The 20,636-nt window shown below is 37.0% G+C and overlaps 1 protein-coding gene across 1 annotated transcript in view; it reads right to left on the bottom strand.

The window, feature by feature from the left end:
• The window catches only part of LOC126378412 (glutamate decarboxylase), a 60,808-nt gene that overhangs the window by 24,881 nt on the left and 15,291 nt on the right, over positions 1-20,636 (bottom strand). The window contains exons 3-4 of the mRNA XM_050026761.1: positions 17,494-17,603; positions 16,896-17,022 (exon numbers count right to left, since the gene is read on the bottom strand). Coding sequence (XP_049882718.1) covers positions 16,896-17,022; positions 17,494-17,603 — 237 coding nt within the window. The remainder of the gene's footprint in view (positions 1-16,895; positions 17,023-17,493; positions 17,604-20,636) is intronic.

Below are 20,636 nucleotides of genomic sequence, written 5' to 3'. Positions count from 1 at the left end.
CTGATCACCTTATTGTCCAAAAAGTAAAAAGATCCGTGCTTCGGAAGGCACGTTAAGCCGTTGGTCCCGGTTACTACTTACTAATGTAAGTGCGTAGTCGTTACATGAGCCATGTTAGGGGTCTTTGGCGGCTCAGTAATAACCCTGACACCAGGTTTGATGGGGTTGGTAATTCACCTCACAATCCACACGATAGAAGAAGAAGACCTGGTTGTCTGAAAGTAAGATGATCCGTGCTTCGGAAGGCACGTTAAGCCGTTGGTCCCGGTTATTATTACTTAGTGATGTAAGTACGTAGTCGTCACACGAGTCATGTCAGGGGCCTATGGCGGCTCAGTGATAACCCTGACACCAGGGTTGATGGGGTTGGTAATCCACCTCACAACCCACACGATAGAAGAAGAAGACACTAAGTGTTAGAGGAGTTACGATGAGTGATAGAGTATGAAACAGTGTGAAGAGAGATGAAGCGTGAAAGATGCACGACAGGGGTGCAATAAACATACATACATACACTCACGCCTATTTCCCACCGGGGTAAACAGAGACTATAGAATTAAAACTACTGCAGCTTCTCACAACCTGTATAGCCGGGGAAAAGAAGCTGCAAGAAAAACCTCGGCACAGGACCCTAGACGTTCTTTAAAAAAATAAAAATAAACATAAAATATTGATATACAATTGAGTAATTTAGCTGCCTAATATCAGTTCTCAGACAGTTAATCCCATGCATTCACATCTTCTAAATAATCACTAACTTTATAATAACCTTTTTTGTAAAGTTTTTGTTTAACTACTTTTCTTAAAGCAGTTGAAAGGCAAATTCTGAATGTCAATGGGAATATTTTCTAAGGACATCTCCAATTTGGTCAATGTAAGTTTTAATAAATCTTTATTTATACGTCTTATTCAAAAGATCAGTAAAAAGCCAACACCATGTGAGCCACCTAACATGTAAGTGCGAGCGAGACAGACAATCTGCGCGCTCCCCTTTACTCCTTACGGCCATTTAAGACTAAAGTAACACCCAGAGGGGGTGAGGTTGTCCCCCACTGATTGCTGCGCGGGGGGGGGGGGGGAGAGGAGAATTACCGTTCTATACGTAGTATTATTCTTTATCATTTTTACAATAAAATACCAGATAATATTTTAAATTTCTCAGAGAATAAATTTAAAGCTCACGTGAAGCTTACTTTATGTAAAAAAGCTTATTATAAGATTAATGATTACCTAAATGATAAAAATGTCTGTATTGAATGTGTTCCTCTAGTTATCAAATAACTTGTAATGTACCCTCATTGGTTTAAAAGATGTGTTGCTGTTGCAGTTTCTTGTCATTTCTTCTCCTCAGACATAACACGTTGCGAAATGACGTAAATTCAAAAATGTTACATTGACTTTCAACAAGTTTATCCATGATAATTACGTTGAATAAATGATTCTGATTCTTTGTTCTATGACACCATTACTGTAACTTTTCACTAAGCGGTCACCCATCCAGAAACAGGACGGTGCAATCTTCGCTTAACATGCATGATCGCATTTCATCACGCTCGGCTTGAACGGGGGTAGAGAGGGATGAGTGGTACTTGAGGACTTAAATAGGCTTCAAGGGCTCTTGAACTGAGAGGGGATGTCATCTGCCAGCGGTGTCAGTTATTTCTCTCACGCTATGTCTCTAGAGGGGTTGGTAGAGTAATCCACGGAATACCAGCGTCGTGGCTCGCGCCGCGGCTTATGCTGAGTGAGGCCCTTTCATAAAGGACACCGCCATTGTCGACCAGTCCATACACTCAATTACAATTTGCCTTGATGTTTACTGTCTATTTATATGTACTCTTTAGTGTAAGTTGCATTTATTACATGTTTTGATTAAAGTTACGTTTTATTCCGTGTTTTGTTGTTTATCTGTTTTTTTTTTAATTTATTTATAACACTTCATAAATTAAGTACACATAGATTGTTTTACAAACATCGCTAAACCTAAACAGGTATGTCTCGATGCCTTCTTCTTCAACTGTACTATACTGTGGTGTTCCATGTCTGTGGTGTCCTATACTGGGTGTTAGTGACATCGTAACGAATACTGAGAGGGATGATTCAGACCATGATTCTGAGTTAATATCTAGTGGAATTTTCCGTCGCAAAATTCATGAAATTTTGAGTTTTGTTTTTAATTATTTTCAATTCCATATTGTGCTTTTAGCTGCATAGAACCCAAATTTCAATAAAAAAAACAATAATGACAAATTATCGAAAATTTTCGATGTAATGGAGACAACAGCTGCTCGAACGGGTCAACGGCCACACGCACCGCGCCGCGCACCCCGCTCCGCACGCCCCGCTCCGCACGCCGGCGGCGGCGGCGCGGTGGCGGCGCGGCCTACAAAGTAGGCACTACGAACCGATCCTATTTCTTTCTCTGTCTATCGTAAATTATAAATTTATTTTATTCTTATTCTTAAATGGACGGATAATCAACAGGCATAAAAATGGAATACACGTCAATTTTAAGCAGAAATCTAAAACAACCGACAGAATTAAGTTGACAGCACACGTGAAACGGTTTGCATACCAGCGAGATACCTTTTTGATTCGACCGGGTTATTCATTCATTTACTCATAGGAATCGGGGCCATTATCTACCTAAAACAGCTGAAACAGTAAATAATTGTATTCTTTGTTGTCATTAGAATAACTAACAACCAACTAACACAACCACCACAGATTAGGTAATTAGTTACCTACTATGTCAACCATCCACCAACTTAGTATGTAAGTACCTACGCAAAACCTCGCTACACAAAAATCGAGCGAGATCGCGTCTAGAATTGGGCGGACACTCCGCCAGAGTGTTGCCTATCGATATTCTATCGATACCTAGTTAAAAAAAAACCAATAGTAGGTACCTATCGATAGATCTTTTAGATCAATACCCATTATTGTTACAAAGCAAGACCTATCGGTACTATCGCTAGTATCGATCTAAATGTACTATCACTACTTTCGATAGTTTAGACAATTTTCAAGTTCAACAATTGATAATCTACCTATCGATAGTTCGGCAACTCCGCCGCGTAGGCAATGTCGGCATGTTCAAAGAAAAAAATTGTCCGAGAGGAGTGATCTTATTTTTCTTGTTACATGTTGGTACCGAGGTACTAAGTACTAAGTTATTCGTGGTTTTAAATCTCATTGTTAAATCATCAGTAAAGAACTAATTAAACCTATCCTGTTCTGTGTACAATATTCATGTAACGGCTACGTGCTTACATAAGTACCTAGTAGACGGGAGCAACGACTTAACGTACCTTCCGAAGCACGGATCATTTTACTTTCGGACAATCAGGTGATCAGCCTGTAACGTCCCAACCAAAGGCCTTATAAACAGATTTTTGTGATATGTCCCCACCGGAATACGAACCCGGACCCTCCGCATCCCATCGCTCAACCACTGGACCACATAGGCCAAGAAGGTTCTAAGACATAATTAAAGGATCCTGGGACGCAAGACCTCCGAGTTAGGGCTTGTTTGATCTGTCTTGATGGATACTCGGACGTGAATAGCCTCACGGATCACGGAGACTAAAGTAGGCATTACGAACAGATACTAGGTATTTCTTTGAGTTGATAGGTATCAAGTGAAGTTTCCTGTCGCCAAATTCATAAAAAAAATAGATTTTTTTCAGTCCCATATTGTGTTTTAAGCTGCATAGAACGCACATTTAAAATAAACAAATAAAAATTACTAATTATTAAATTTTATCAATGTCATCAATAATAATAATAACGTATCTACAAATTCAGCTATGCGCAGGTGAATAGCCGGCGCACGGGTCAAGGGCAACGCTCGCCAATAAAGTAGGCATACGAACAGATACTATTTCTTTCTCTGTCACTTGCACCATAAACATACTTCTCTCTCTCTGTCTAGTCGTCGGCTCGACTCGGCCGCGGCCGGTGCGTCGTCGGCGCCCTTAGTCGGCGCCTTTGATGCTTTGCGCTAACGCCGCCGCGCGCTTCCGCTCAGTCGAATACTAAGCTTGACGCGAATCGCGTGATGTTTTTCGAGGATATTTTTTTCGTGTTTGTGAGTGTTTGTTTCATTCTGTAAATGAGTAGTGTCGACTATGATGATAGATCATAGACCATTTACTGCGCAAAAGTATGGAAGATTGTTGATGTTTATTAAAGAGCAAGGTGTTGTGTTTGTGAGTGCGTGTGATACCTACCTACCGCGGAAGAAACGCGATGTTGCATACCTACGTGACGTGACATGTTCTAGGGTACCTACCTAGGTACTTCATCCGAAGGAATAACAATTAAGGTAAGGCAAGAGTAGGGTTTTTATTGTTAATAAGTTAGGAACGTTTTAATAACTGGTAGGTAGATACCGTGCGTGAAAAATCGTGGCAGTAGGTGTTCTACTTCAACAAACAACATTTTTAAACGTTGAACCACTAAGCATCTAAATACAAGAGAATGAAAACTCCTACCTAGATATCAACATCGTATCACGCACGCGTAACGTGGCCGCGCGTAAGTTTAGCGTCTGTGTGGCGCGTTGTTCGACTTACATTGCGGCACAGTAAAAATTGAAAATCTTAATTAAACATTTGCGACAAGAAAAACACCCACCATCGTTTTTAGTACAATAAAATAGGCGTTCCATTTTTTTTTTCGTTACGATGTCACTAACACCCTGTATAATAAATATTTCTTTCTTTATTTCTTTTCTTTCTTAATAAACTTTTCTTTCTTTCTTATTCCCTTTACCAGAACATACATACATACATATACTCACGCCTATTTCCCCCAGGGTAAGTAGAGACTATGGGATTCCATTTGCTTCCTGACACACTTCTCTTGCTTCCTCCACATTCATCAATCGTTTATTAATTTCATACACGCACGTCGTTTCAAAGTAGGTCGTACTTTTTTTTTTTGACGTGACTTATTGTAGATTTGCCGCAGGTGGCATTAACTACTTGGCCGGACAAATGGGGAACGCTGAAGGCTCTCACCCGGTACGGTAGGCCGTCTGAACCTTTTCTCCAGTCCCGTCTCCAATCTCCAATGAGGTCAATGTAAATGTTTTTTGGTTTACCAGAAAACGACTATATCCCAATAGGGTAGTCAGATGCACATCCATCGCAAGATGAACTAAGTACCCACACCTCACCGAGCTTTCTGTTAGACGAACGTGATAGGTGAGCCGTATCGCCGTCTATAATGATCGAGACAACTGTATTAGTGACGACTGCACTTTGATTCTTGTTATCGACATTAACGACCTCGGTGGTCCAGTGGTAGAGCGTTGGGCTCATGAGCCGGACGTTCCAGGTTCGAATCCCGTTGGGACATATCACAAAAATCGCCATGATATGGTAAATTTTAGGTTTCACTGTGTTTCGGGCTTTTACAGTAAGTAATATTATACACTTCTGCCTACCTCTTCAGGGATATAGCCGTGGTGTTATGTTTATTTTTTTACGTTACCCCTTAAAATGGTTTGGGTTATACGAGAATTAAAAGTTCTTTTTTTTATTGGTATATGTATTTATGTAATCTTACCCTTGCGTCGAAATAAAAAAAAACAATCAGCATTCTAAAAAAAGTCAACAATAGACAAGTCAGATTCAAAATTGATTCTATACACTCCACACAACAAGTACCAAACAAAACCTAACTTTATTCAACAGTGTTAAAGTTATATTTCCATTGTAATGTTTTAACATTGGGGTTGCCAAAAGTAATATTAATTCGTCAAAAGGAATTTAATATAATCCCCCGCAGATGGTGCGCTATTAATTCCGAGTCAGGTGTTGCCATAAGTCCTGTTTAATCTGCATTCTGGCAACACTGGGGTTTATAATCTATGCTCGTTGGGGCGGGAAATAGTTTTGCTTAGGGTCACTTTGTTTGTTGTTTTAATATAAATTCTTCAAAATCACTGATAGCCGTGTTCGGACAACTTGTTACTTGCATCTTAGCGTTACAGGTTTGAATCCCAGATCGGGCTGTTGCATTTTCTTGTCATTTCTTCTCCTCCTAACACCTTCCGAAATGACGTTGGTTCAATAAATGTTAAATTGACCTTCAACAAGATTATCCATAATACTTAATTACGTTGAATAAATGATTCTAACTTCAGGCTCTAAATCACTGAATTCGAATTCTTCTTCTATTCGTGTGGATTGTAAGGTGGATTACCAACCCCATCAACCCTGGTGTCAGGTTTAATACTGAGCCGCCATAGGCCCCTGACTCATGTAACGACTACTAACTTACATCAGTAAGTAATAACCGGGACCAACAGCTTAACGTGCCTTCCGAAGCACGGATCTTTTTACTTTTTGGACAATCAGCCTGTAATATCCTAACCAAACTAGAGATCACAAAGTGATTTTTGTGGTTTGTCCTCACCGGGATTCGAACCCGGGACCTCCGGATCGTCAGCACAACGCTCAACCACTGGACCATGGTGGCTGTAATTCGAATTTATGAGTTTGAATTCACGTTTAGATCATAGATAATAAGATAGTTTCCAACTAGTCAAATCAGTTACTTTTTACTAAACGTCAAAACACGAAATTACTATGGAATTTGTATGAAAAAGCACACTGTGACGTCATAGAAAAACGTGATAAAATGTCAGACTTATTGTTACGTTTTTCTTGATTTAAATTCATAAATAAGTTAAATAGAAAGAAGAAAATGTTTTTCGTTAGTTTTAGATCTGTCTTTATTTATACATTGTTTTAACTTGCAACAGTGTCGAAATATCGGGAGTCTCATACTTTAAACGCGGTAAGAACCCGTTATTATGTGTCTTTATTTAGTAATCAGAATTTCATAATGTTCAAATTCAAAAATATCTTTATTCAGTTGGTAATATAGTTACACTTTGAATCGTCAATTTTTACATAACGAACGTCTCATCCGCCTAAAACTACTGCAGCTTCTCACAACCTGTATAGCCGGGGAAAAGAAGCTGCAAGAAAAACCTCGGCACAGGGCCCTAGACGTTCTTTAAAAAAATAAAAATAAACATAAAATATTGATATACAATTGAGTAATTTAGCTGCCTAATATCAGTTCTCAAACAGTTAATCCCATGCATTCGTATCTTCTAAATAATCACTAACTTTATAATAACCTTTTTTGTAAAGTTTCTGTTTAACTACTGTTTTAAAACAGTTGAAAGGCAAATTCTGAATGTCAATGGGAATCTTATTGTAAAAACGTATACATTGCCCCTTAAAAGATTTAGTAATCTTATGTAATCGACTGACTTGTAAAGCAAGTTTATTTTTATTCCGGGTATTAACAATGTGCCGATCGCAATTTTTTGCAAATAATCCTATATGTTCTTTTACATGTATCTTGAATCTAGTACACGACCCAATTGATATCAAGTTTCCAGAATTTGTGCCCGGTTCACTAACCGGGCCTATTGCCACTGCAATAGGCTCGCCCTCTGAGACATCTCTTAATAAAAAACCCAAAAACTTGACAACAAAAGCCAGAGGAAATGAGGCTTATCAGTAACCATAAACAAGTTATCTGAGAGGGAGTGAGGGCCCTCTGTCCTCCGGGAGGGCTTATCAGAAGACGTTGTTTATTGAAATGGGGAAGGAGTGACTAGATTCAATATTAAAAAAAAATCTAGTCACTCCTTTTTTTTTAATATTGTATCTAGTCGTTTTCTTTTTATCGGTATTTTTATCAAATAATATTTTAACAGCCTCCGTGGTCTAGTAGTTAGAGCGTTAGGCTCACGATCTGGAGGTCCGGGTTCGATTCCCGATGGGAACATTGTCGAAATCACTTTTTGAGACTGTCCTTTGTTTGGTAAGGACTTTTCAGGCTTGAATCACCTGATTGTTCGAAAATGTAAGATGATTCCGTGCTTCGGAGGGCACGTTAAGCCGTTGGTACCGGCTATTAGCCGTAAAAAACTCCTCCACCAACCCACAGTAGAGCAGCGTGGTGGAGTATGCTCCATACCCCCGCCGATTGATTGAGGGGAGGCCTGTGCCCAGCATTGGGACGTATACATATAGGCTATTTATATAATATTTTAGGCTTTTGGTCGCGTTTCTTTCATAGCTGGTGAGGAGTGGGTACTGTGTACTATAAACCTCTGCCTATCCTTCTGGGGATACAAGCGTGATGCTGTGTTATATCTTGTTACATTGACATTCAGCGCGTGTCGTCAAACTTCAAGCCCCTTCCCAACTTTGATTCGATTTCAAAGTTAGTCTAAAGTTGATGAGCTATTCACTGCGGTGCGGTAAGTAACCCACTTTGGTGGAGTATGCGACGTGGTGCGTTTGATTCAATTTGTGGTCTAATTGCGTGGATTGTTGCTGTGGTATTACTGGACGTGATAAACATGTTTATCTTACATAAACTGACGCCCGTAACCCTTAAAGGGGTGGGCAGACTGCAAGTAATCAAAGACAACTTGCCGTGATATCTATTCAATAATATAAGACAGCATCACGCCTGTAGTCCCGAAGGGGTAGGCAGAGATGTATAGTTCATCCACTCCACGCCAGCCATGTTTTAAGTCCTATTAAACAGGGGGCGAGGCTATTGCCTTTCATCATCAACTCAGAATCATGGTCTGAATCATCCCTCACTGTCACTAACACTCTATCTACTTGTATGGCTACTTTTATGTATTGTACAGGGTGTAAGTGACATCGTAAGGTGGATGATTAAGCTCATTATTCAGAGTTAATATCAAGTGGAATTTTCCATCGAAAAAGTACAGGGTGTTAGTGACATCGTAACGAAAACTTTGAGGGATGATTCAGACCATGATTCTAAGTTGATATCAAGTGGAATTATCCGTCGCCAAAGTATGGGTCGGAAAGTAATTTAAAAAAACAAAAAATTTCGTGAATTTTTTGACAGGAAATTCCATTTTTTCGATGGAAAATTCCATTTGATATTAACCCAGAATCATGGTCTGAATCATCCCCCTCAGTATTCGTTACGATGTCACTAACTACAGGTATTTCTTTACTTCCAAATCCACGAAACTTTTTTAAAACCATCAATATCAGAGAGTAAGTTCACAAATCCATAGATAAGAAAAACCTTCAAATATAATACGACCATCCGTTATCGCTCGGATTATCCGGAGAGAGTGTATAAAATCAATCCATATTCGACGGGCGAATAGATGATCTATCAAACATGGTAATACTGGGACAATGGGTGAGTGGGGCCCTTAGAGTGGGGTGTCTATGGTTTCGTGTTTTATCTTTTAAGGGGCAATGTATGGGTCAAAATCAGAGAGGTGAGCATTTTAGGTTTTCAAATAACTGAGAAATTAAGTTTCCTTTTGAAGAAAACTAACAAGTGGAGTCTGTTGTGTCATTTGTCAAGAACCTTACCTGTGAAGGGGCACGCACATAAATATTTATTTTAGAAGTTGTAGCTTTTAATAAGAATAATGCCACCGCCATAAGTCATTTCGGGAACACTTTAAATTATTTTTTTAAATAATAAATAAATCAACGCATTTAAGATTCACCTTCAATAAACTGTAATAAGCCTGTTCCTAAATCGTAAAATCTTGTTATTTTATATATTTTCATAATCAAAACACTTATTTTTCAAATTACTCTCAATAATTTTTCAATTTGTGTAAATTCCGCCCCAAAATTTCACTTTATTGTATACATAATTGCTCTACGTTATATAATAATAATATGAACACAAAAGTTTAAAGATTATTTCATCTTGTATATGCAAGTTTTAACTATACAATTACTTATTTATGATTTATTTGCCGTTTATGTGATGTTCCCGAAATGATTGGAGTGTTCCCAAAATGATGGGAGTGTTCCTAAAATGATGTCGACTTTCCATGATTGAACGCAACACCCGGTTTTTGGCATATTTTATGAATGAAAATAATTCACATTTACAGTATTATACCTTTATTTGTCTTTAAGGAATGAGGAACATGAGTATCAAAATTTAAACTGTAATTTAACTGTAATTTTAACTGTGTGTAATTTCAATCAACAACAAACATTAAGATTGCACATCAATGCTTAAAATCAAAATCTACACTTTGTAGTTTAAAAATAAACAGACATTAGGAATAAGAAACAATATATGCATAATCACATTAACATAATATCACAAAGTAACTCGAGTCTCAAAGTTTGAACTTAAAGTCTAACAATACCTCACTTTTCGAATATGTCCATATTTTCATCAAAACAATAAAAACTACGTCTACCTTTTTTCTGTAATTCCGGTGTGGGTAAAATTTTAACAACTTGTTCACAGGGGACATATGAAACATCATTTTGTACAATTGTAAATATTTTTGGTGAGTTCCGCTGACAACGAAGAAAGGTGACTTTTATTTCACCATCTTCATCAACTGAGGTGTCAGCGACTGCAACATATCTATATTTGATGTTTTTATTTTCAGTTGTTACATTTACTAGCAAAAATGTCTTTGGGCATATCATGTTTGGATGGAAGTTCTCTTTATCACTTCCGTACGATGTACCAGCACCAATATCGTTATTTTCTCGACGAAGTCAATCTGAAACGCTTTGGAGATTCTCGTCATCCGAAGTGTCTGATCCGTATACATAACCTCTTGTTAATTCATTAACTTTGCGAGTAGGCGTATCAGCACTTTTTTTGTGAAACTCTTTCTTTACATTTTCTGTTTCTCTCTACTTTTTTACGTAACTTATCTATGGTTCTTTGCATTTTTTGTATTTTATGTTTCTGTTTTTTAACGGTTCTGTAAGCCTGCGCTTTATCTTTTTTAACCTGTTTTCTTCCTGATTTTTTCCTCAATACTCGAATATCGTTTTCCATCTCATTTTCAGAATCTGGGGGGCTGTTAGCTAAAATACTTTTCATAATCTTTTTTTTCTGTCTATAATTTTGTGAATTTATTCTCCACAATTTTCTCTGTTTCCTCTTTTCTCTTTCAGTCATATCACTAACAATCTTAACTTTATTTTCAGCTTTCTTTCTTTGGTAATATTCCCTATCTTTCAGTCTCTTCATCTCTTTTTGTTCAGGTGTCATTTTATTTAAAAACTTGCGCTTCCTTGCATTAGCCTTTTCACGATGCCTCTTATAAGCTATACTATCTTGTTTTAATCGTTTTTTGGACTTCCTTTTATCTTCATTTTTATCGTCTTCCATGTTACTGGTAATAATTTGATACCTGAAACCAAAATTTTACTTTGTTATGCATTTCAAAAGCATTAAAGCATAATTTTGTTCAAAGATTGTCATTTCGTGAACGCCCATGTCATTTCGGGAACGTCCATCATATACGAGAACGTTTCCTAAATGACCGTTCCCGAAATGACTATTCAATAAATATTTTCATGTCATGCTTGACGCCGCCATGTTAGATATTGGTTTTAGAGGTTATGAACAAGTAAGCTGCAAAATTTATAGAAATTTTGCAAAAAGTATGCAAATTTTCGAAAAACCTATCAGCAAACTGCGTTCCCGTAGTGACAGGGAATTAAAGTACGCTTCACATATATCAAATTGAAAGGTACTTACCAAAAAAGTCAATTATTTTTTTCCGTGAACACGACGCATGCCGTTTGCTTTCACAAGCGAACTTCACACTGCTGCTCACTAACGCCACCTGGGGTGTGTTGTTTTAAATAAATCGACCGTTGACCTCCGCGTTCACGGAATGATTTGATAAACGTCAGACAGTATTTGAATAGCCAAAATATGAAGAAATTAAATTTATATTAATTTAATTTATAGATAAATTCTTAATTTGATAGTTTTAAAAGCTAATAGTAAAATATGACATTTTTAAGTCCTAATTGTAAACATTTTTGACTTGTCTGAACTATGAAACCTGGTATAAGGACGCATTCCCGGAATTTAATTTATAGATAAATTCTTAATTTGATAGTTTTAAAAGCTAATAGTAAAATATGACATTTTTAAGTCCTAATTGTAAACATTTTTGACTTGTCTGAACTAATTTAGACTTGTTTTTGGTTAAAAACAAATAAAACATTAATATAGAAAAATAAATATGCTAAGTGCCTTGTAATTATGCACAAAACCTTTATTTTGAAATAACTATCATTGTAATATAACATTATTTTATTAAGAAAAACTTTGTCAGAAGCATAATGTTCACCTCTTTGATTTTGACCCGTATACGTTTTTACAATAAGATTCCCATTGACATTCAGAATTTGCCTTTCAACTGCTTTAAGAAAGTAGTTAAACAAAAACTTTACAAAAAAGGTTATTATAAAGTTAGTGATTATTTAGAAGATATGAATGCATGGGATTAACTGTCTGAGAACTGATATTAGGCAGCTAAATTACTCAATTGTATATCAATATTTTATGTTTATTTTTTTTTTTTTAAAAGAACGTCTAGGGCCCTGTGCCGAGGTTTTTCTTGCAGCTTCTTTTCCCCGGCTATACAGGTTGTGAGAAGCTGCAGTAGTTTTAGGCGGATGACACGTTCGTTATGTAAAAATTGACGATTCAAAGTGTAACTATGTTACCTAATGAATAAAGATATTTTTGAATTTGAATTTGAATTGAATCAGGAGTGTTGGTCTCACCAACACAATTCTCACAATTGGTTGGAGGAAGACCGAGAAGGACTTACGATGACCAAATTGGGGATGTCCTTAGAAAAGGTTTAATACGATCTACTCTGAACCGGCGCGGGCGTGCGTGTATGAAGCTCTATAGTCTCTGCTTACCCCGGTGGGAAATAGGCGTGAGTTCGAATCCCGTTGGAAACATATATATAACTTACTTTGTAATCCCTAGTTTGGTTAGGACATTACTGGCTGATCACCCGATTGTCCGAAAGTAAGATGATCCGCGCTTCGGAAGGCACGTTAAGCTGTTGGTCCCGGTTATTACTTACTGATGTAAGTGAGTAATCGTTACATGAGTCATGTCAGGGGCCTTTGGCGGCTCTAATTGGGTTGGTAATCGACCTCACAACCCACACGATAGAAGAAGAATATCTAAAAAACTTTTTCTACTCCTCTACTTTAATCTGGCATTTAAATAACTAAAAAGTCTAATATAAGTACATACATAATTAAACTCTTTGAAAAAGTGTACGCTCTATGGCCTATAAAAGCATTGTTTACAAAGTGTAACTGTACTATAATGTCGCCAAAAAAGCATTGTTGTTGTTTTTTTTTTTGACCTGGAAACTGGCACCTTTACTTTGTTTGGTGCCATAGATATACTATAAAAAAAAAAGTATACATTTGCCGCCATTTTCCCGCGCGTTGGAAAATATTTTTATAAATAAAATTTTTCTTTGTATTATTTTTGTTTCATTTAAAATTACGTCGTCGTAGAAAAAGTATTGTATGCAACGTTGTATAACTAGGTCAAAAAATGCTCGTGGCGTCTCTTATTGCGATGTTCGCCAAGGCTCACATCGCAACTCACGCCACTCGCATTTTTTGACCCTTCTTATACAACTGTTGCATAAAATACTATAATAATAAGTCCGACATTTTATCACGTTTTTCTATGACGTCACAGTGTGCTTTTCATACAAATTTCATAGTAATTTCATGTTTAGACGTTTAGTAAAAAGTAACTGATTTGACTAGTTGGAAACTACCCTCTTGAGATATAGTCGCCAGCTTATGTTATGTTATGAAGTCGTGTAAGAAATAAGTACAGTCACGAGCAATATAATGTACCCACTTTAGGACTCTGTCGCACTAACATTTATTTATTTACCAAAACTTAAAACTATCATTACAGGACCATCCTAATCCGATAGTACAGCACTTATATCTACTTATGACAAATAACACAATACATACAAGGTAGCTTTTGACATATTTGACAATTACCGAGACTTACAGTTCAATTTGTCAAAAAAGTTAATGTGACATGGTACCAAAGTGTATACATATTAATGCTCGTGACCGTACCTCATTGGGACTTGTCCAACATTGACAATTATAAAGGCGACCCCACACGTAATCCAATGATTTGCGCGGCGCGCGGTGTGGTGAGCCTCTTGTAAATCAATGAGGATTTTATAACGCACATTTACTGCATATTTATTCTTGCCGGCAGGGGAGCGACAGGCGCCGGCGTCTAAGCCCGGCTAATTATTTAAATTAAGTAATGTTTTGAATTGTTTTAAAACATAAACAGCCTATATACGTCCCACTGCTGGGCACAGGCCTCCTCTCAATCAACCGGAGGGGGTATGGAGCATACTCCACCACGCTGCTCCAATGCGAGTTGGTGGAGGTGTTTTTACAAGTTTTATTTTTTTTATAAGTTTTATTAAACAGGCCCCAGATCGTGAGCCTTACGCTCTAACCACTAGACCACGGAGGCTGTTTATCCTCCATAAACGTTGCTTTAAAGATTCTCCACCACTTCCAATCCCCAGTTACCCCTCAACAAAGGGATGTAAGAAGGGATGTAATAGTAAGTAAAATTCCGTCAGTGTATCGAATGCGTTTGATGGCCCCCTGCACGTCGCGTGGAAGTAACTGCCATCATCTCGGACCATTGCTGGGGATAATTGAATTGTTTGAGATGCGGGTACACCGCGCTTACGGACCAGCGGGTAGGGCAGTCACGATTTTTGGAGTTTTGAACGACGTTATTGGCAAAAACAACTATCAAGTCTTGATATTGATAGATAGATAAGATCTTTATTTAGGTTACTTACCTAAATTTATTTTTTTAAATTAAAATTTGAACGTATTAGCCTCGTAACGCCGAAGCATAATTACGATTTCGAAGTAATAAACGACGGTGGTACCTTGAAAAGGACCAAATTTTTGTAGTCGTAAAGGCCGAGCACTTCAAGTACAAATTTTAAAGTGTTAGAGTTATCCGATCAGGTTCAAATTAAGTGGAGACCTATGTAAGGATGAATAGAAGACATTTTTGAAAAAAATACGTTTTTTTTTAGTTCTTCCCGAAGGACTCCCGGTTTGAGTCACTACTTTTAGTAAAATTTTAAAAATATTATTATTATAAAGGGTTATGTATTTTTTCATTAACATACATACCTATTTGTACGTCATAAATATGTGTATATACTTACATATTTAAATATAAAATAAGTAACGAGTTTTAGTTTTTATGATGTAGTTTGTGATTAGTCCCTCTGGAAGTACATTAGGTTTATATTATTAGGAAAAAAAATAATTCATGGTGTCAGTTTAGATCATCATTAGAAGGAAAAAGGAAAAAAAATGAAGACGGTAGTTTTTTTTAATCATACGATCACGTAAGCAAGTCAAGTCTATATCGGTATGATTTAATAACATATAACAATTTAAAAAACTTTTTGAAAAATATCCGGACATGACACCTAAAGTCCCTTGCAAAGGACTAAAAAAGTTTGCTTTCATATTGCTAACGATATTGATACAAAATTGATAAAATAACTAGGTCATGTTGTTGATTATTATCTTACCTGCGATTTCTGAAAATAATGTGTATGAAAAACTACGAAATTCGATTATTAACTTGATTTTTTTTACCTCGTCGCCGTGTGCGCGCCATCTTTACCAATAAAATGACAAATTACGACAAGTGATACATATGTCTTTTTTATTAAAGCCACCTATTCACGTAATTGAATGAACTAGTTCATAGACAAAATACTTTTTTTCTCAATCGGCGCAAAGGTTTGAATTAAATTGACAGGCAAAGTTTTGGTACTTTTAAAAGTACCTTCGTTGATTATTAGAACATACTATTTCAAAACCTTCGGCCTTTATGACTACAATTATTTGGTCCTTCTCAGAGGACCCCAGGGCTTACGAGGTTAGAAAAGACATAAAATTATAATAAAAAAAAACTAGGTAGTTTTGGAAGCCTGTTGTGGTTTTTTTTTGTATTTTGACGAAGCTTGTGCGGATTTTATTAAGTATGATTTGAATATCCGTTTTTTTTTTTAATATGAATGTTGGTACTACGAAGCCTGTGGTGGCTTTACATTGTTTTTTTTTCTTTTTTTTTAAATTATAATTAAATATGTTTGTTATTAAATAAATAAATAATCAACGTAAGTCCTTTATAGTTTTCAAACTTTTTTCATGGTAACATTTATGAATCTTTATTTAGGTTTAAGACGTTAAGTACCTACATTAAATTCTTAATATTAAAATTTGAACACATTTGAAAAGACATAAAATTATAATTAAATATATTTTTTTATTAAATAAATAAATAAATAATCAACGCAAGTCCACCCTTTACAGTTTTAAACTTGTTTATCATAGTAACATATTTTTTTATAATTAAAAGATTTGAGTGCATTTGATCACGATCCAGTATTTTTTTTTTTTTTGACGTGACTTATTGTAGATTTGCCGCAGATGGCATTAACTACTTGGCCGGACAAATGGGGAGCGCTGAAGGCTCTCACCCGGTACAACGTTTAAGACAACAGCCTGAGGGTGCCCAGTTGGGCGCGAACTTCGGCTCAGGGCGTCGTCTGAGAGGAAAAATATTTTAATGAATTAATCGACCCTAGTGGGTCGATAGCGATAAGCGCTGAATGAGGGAAATTGTGATGTTATTGTCTTGTCTTTGTGTGTGGCGTCCTTTTATAATAAACAATTTCTATTCTATTCTATTCTAAATCGTCGACCACGCCGGCGGGGTCGGTATCGGGGTTCACGTTCCAGTCTGGTCTAAAGCAGCGATATGGATCCAAACACAGCTTTTTAATGAGTGACTTTCCAGGCTACGTTCCTCAAAAACAATATAGATGGCGCTGTAAAGAATTTCCTTCGTTTAACCTGCTAATGTCATGGATAACAGACATATATTATGCATCTTTTACCTTTGTTTGGATATAATAGAAATGTTGTACTCACCAGTCTTGACCTGGTGTTTGAGGGTGGTCTTGCAGTCCTCGAGCAGCTGCTTCAACGGGAGAGGGTCCTCGGGCAGGTGCAGATCGAGGATCTTCAGCATCTCCTCTGGCATCTTGAAGTCCAGGATCTGAGGAAGTTAAGGAGTTGAAGATAAGAAAGCTTTTGGAATCCTGGCGGTCTATAGGTCACATTGAATCAATTTATCTAAACAAACAATATTGCACATTCTCATTGCAATCTTTGACCTGCTGGACATATTGGTCCAGCTGGAGTGGTCTGACTCGTTGATGAAAACTGATGAAAAGTGATATTCTACCCCTTCAATGCAGACATTAGTGCGTCAGACTTACTGCAATACCTCACGCGTTTAATAATCGGTTAATAAAACTGGATGAATGTAGATGAAAAATGATGAAGAGTGAATTGATGAACTCTTTGCCTTATGAAACCTGATGAAAAGTGATATTCTACCCCTTCAATGCAGGCATTAGTGTGTCAGACTTACTGCAATACCTCAGGCGTCTAAGAATCAGTTAATAAATTTGGATGAATGTAGATGAAAATTGATGAAGAGAGTTGATGAAATCTGATGATGTACCTTCTCATTGCGGTCGTTGACCTGCTGGACATAGTCGAGCAGGACATCCAGCACTCGCTGGAGGAACTCCCGCGTTTGAGGGTTGGCGTCCTCGCGGTATGGGAGGATTGCTGTGGGCAGAGAAATGGTAGTCAGTTGATGTCCAATTGATAAATAGAATAAGTAGGTTTCATTACAGGCTGACCACCTGATTGTCGGAAAGTAAGATGATCCGTGCTTCGGAAGGCACGTTAAGCCGTTGGTCCCGGTTAGTACTCACTGATGTAAGTAAGTAGTCGTTACATGAGTCATGTCAGGGGCCTTTGGCGGCTCAGTAATAACCCTGACACCAGGTTTGACGAGGTGTGGAATGTGGAATATGCTCCATACCCCCTCCGGTTGATTGAGGGGAGGTCTGTGCCCAGCAGTGGGACGTATATAGGCTGTTTAATGTTTATGTATGTACGTATGTATACTTAACGGTTGCCTGGAATAGATTGCTACTTAGCAATAAGGCCGTCTATTGTACTTATTCTATTTCTCTTTTGTTTTGTTTATTATTTATTTCTATTTGTGAAATAAAGTTTTTGTTATGTTATGTAGGAGCTGCAGGGCAGGTAATGCAGTCTGTCGACTCTTAAAAAATTGTCAGTTAAATACCAAGCTTTGTTTTTTTTTTATTTCACACTTCCTTGCCTCTTAAAAGACCTTTCTTTTTCTACAGATTAAAAAAAACAAGTGCATCCTACATTTGTGACGTCACAATCAAAGGGCAAACAATTCCTCATAGAACTTGACTGATTACAGGACAATACATTGTTTTATTAGAAAACCTAACATATTAACATACATAATTATGTTTTACACACCAAGAAAAACTCTTAAACTCACATCTACATAGACTTAAAGTCAAAAATTCAACAAAAACTTGTTTTCTACCACGCATTTTCGCTTAAGCTTTTCACATGAAGCTGCAAAGTTATTTCCGCAGTCGGAAAACGTTTTCACGGAACATTTTTAAATGACATTACTATTTCTCAACTGTAAATATAATATTGTCGACCCTATATTGAAAATCAAAAGCCATTGTTATGAGAAAATATTGTGCGTAATATCAAAAACGTGTGTATAAAAGTTGAGGGATTTTGAACATTAGGTAGTACGCAATAAGGTGGATACGTGATCAGTAGTAGGGTAACCCCACGTAATTTGGGAACATCTGTGGACGGAAGTCAGTGCAATGTGACGCCGGTTGGATGACCATCGTTTGTAAGGGAAATTGGACAAAAAATAAAAATTAAGTACGGTCACGAGCATTAATATGTATACACTTTGGTACTATGTCACATTAACTTTTTGACAAATTGAACTGTAAGTCTCACTAAATGTCAAATATGTTAGTGCGACAGAGTCCTAAAGTGGGTACATTATATTGCTCATGACTGTACATTATGTTTTAGTTTTTGTGCTTGAATGATGCTGATTCCTGTACACACCACCTAATTTTATTTTAAGTTATACCTGTCATTTTCTTATCCATCGAAAAGAAAAGAGACGGGTAATCGTCAGGCATAAAATTTATAGAACACACGTCAATTTTAAACAGAAATCTAAAACAACAGTCTAAAAATTTTACATCGGCCAATAACCCGACAGAATTAAATAGATAGCACGTCAAACGGATTACATACCAGCAAGATGCCTATTTTATTCGCCCGGATTATTCATTCGTTTTAAAATTAACTTGTTGACAATCATCCGTCCCTTTCCTTTTCGGCGGATAAGAAAATGACAGATATAACTTAAAATAAAATTAGATGGTGTTTACAGGAATTAGCACCAATATTAAAACATAAAAAATAAATACAGCAATGCTCTAATGACATTCACCACTTGTCCGAAGAAAACTCACCGCATGGCCACCCTACTCTCACACATTCCTGAGCACAATATTACAAGGGTGGTACGGACGAGTTTTTTTTAATCACGGCACGACCCTTAGAGGGTGAGCAGTGAGCAGTCATTGTGGAACGGATGCGAGTTACATTCCGGGTTTGTCATTTTGTACCATTGCTGATAAATAGGGGTGGGGTTGCCGCTACAGAGGTCGTCGGTTCGAGGTTTGTTAAAATATTTTTTGTACGTTTTTTTACAATGCGAAAGCTTTCAAATATTTTTATTTATTTTTTTATTTATCGCTATGTGTGCGTTACCCCAACAAGAAAGTATCTCCTAGAGTTATATGAGTAGAACGTATAGTTGGTGCCTTATCTGCTGTAAATGTGCCCCCACATAAAAAATGTGTGCCCCCTGTCGTTTCGAAAAAAAATCGAAAAAACGATTCTTGCTGGGGTAACGTTTTTCTAGCAGGAAAATTCTAAACGAATGATCGGAGAGAGAAAAACTGTGCATGGCCAGATAGCTTATATGTGTGCCAAAATGTGCCCCCAAAAATAAAATCTGTGCCCCTTCAGATTTTCGAGATATTGCATTTCCTGCTGGAGTAACGTTTTGATGAATAGTATATCTCTAAAACCATTGCATGTGCCCCTGTAGAATAAACATACGCGAGTAGCTCTTAATGTGTGCCCCTTTGTGCCCCAATTAGATTTTAGAAAATATTTATAGTTTTCAAGTTATCGCGGTTTTATGAAAACCCGAAAAAACATCGCAGCGCCTAAATGAGACAAGGCATAACTTCGCTGAAAACTGTATTCGGTCTTTCTTGACGCTAATAATAACCATACAAAGTTTCAAAAATGTTCATGCATGCGTTTTTGAATAATCTTGCTAAAAGTAAAAACGATGGTGTCATAACTTTGACGGCAAAATACAAGGAACTGGCACAATCCCAGATGTGTAGGTGTAAACCAAAATCTTGTGCCTTTAGTCAAAAATATATGGTGAAAATATTGAGCTTCAAATGTTACGCATTAAGTAAATATAAACAAAAAACCAAAATATGTAAACAACGGCTGGTTATCCGACCAAATTTGAATGACTACTAAAAAGCGACGGATTCATACATATCGATGACCTTCTTTACTTTACTCACTAACCGGTTCACACGTGTTGTGCCTGAGTACACTGAAGTAGAAAAGTAATAACTAATAAAATAAAGTTGTTATTGGATTATATTTTAATAGCTGTTTCTATGACCTTAC

Source organism: Pectinophora gossypiella, chromosome 26 (genome assembly GCF_024362695.1).
Source record: "Pectinophora gossypiella chromosome 26, ilPecGoss1.1, whole genome shotgun sequence".
NCBI lineage: Eukaryota > Metazoa > Arthropoda > Insecta > Lepidoptera > Gelechiidae > Pectinophora > Pectinophora gossypiella.
This window is presented reverse-complemented; position numbering and strand designations above follow the sequence as displayed.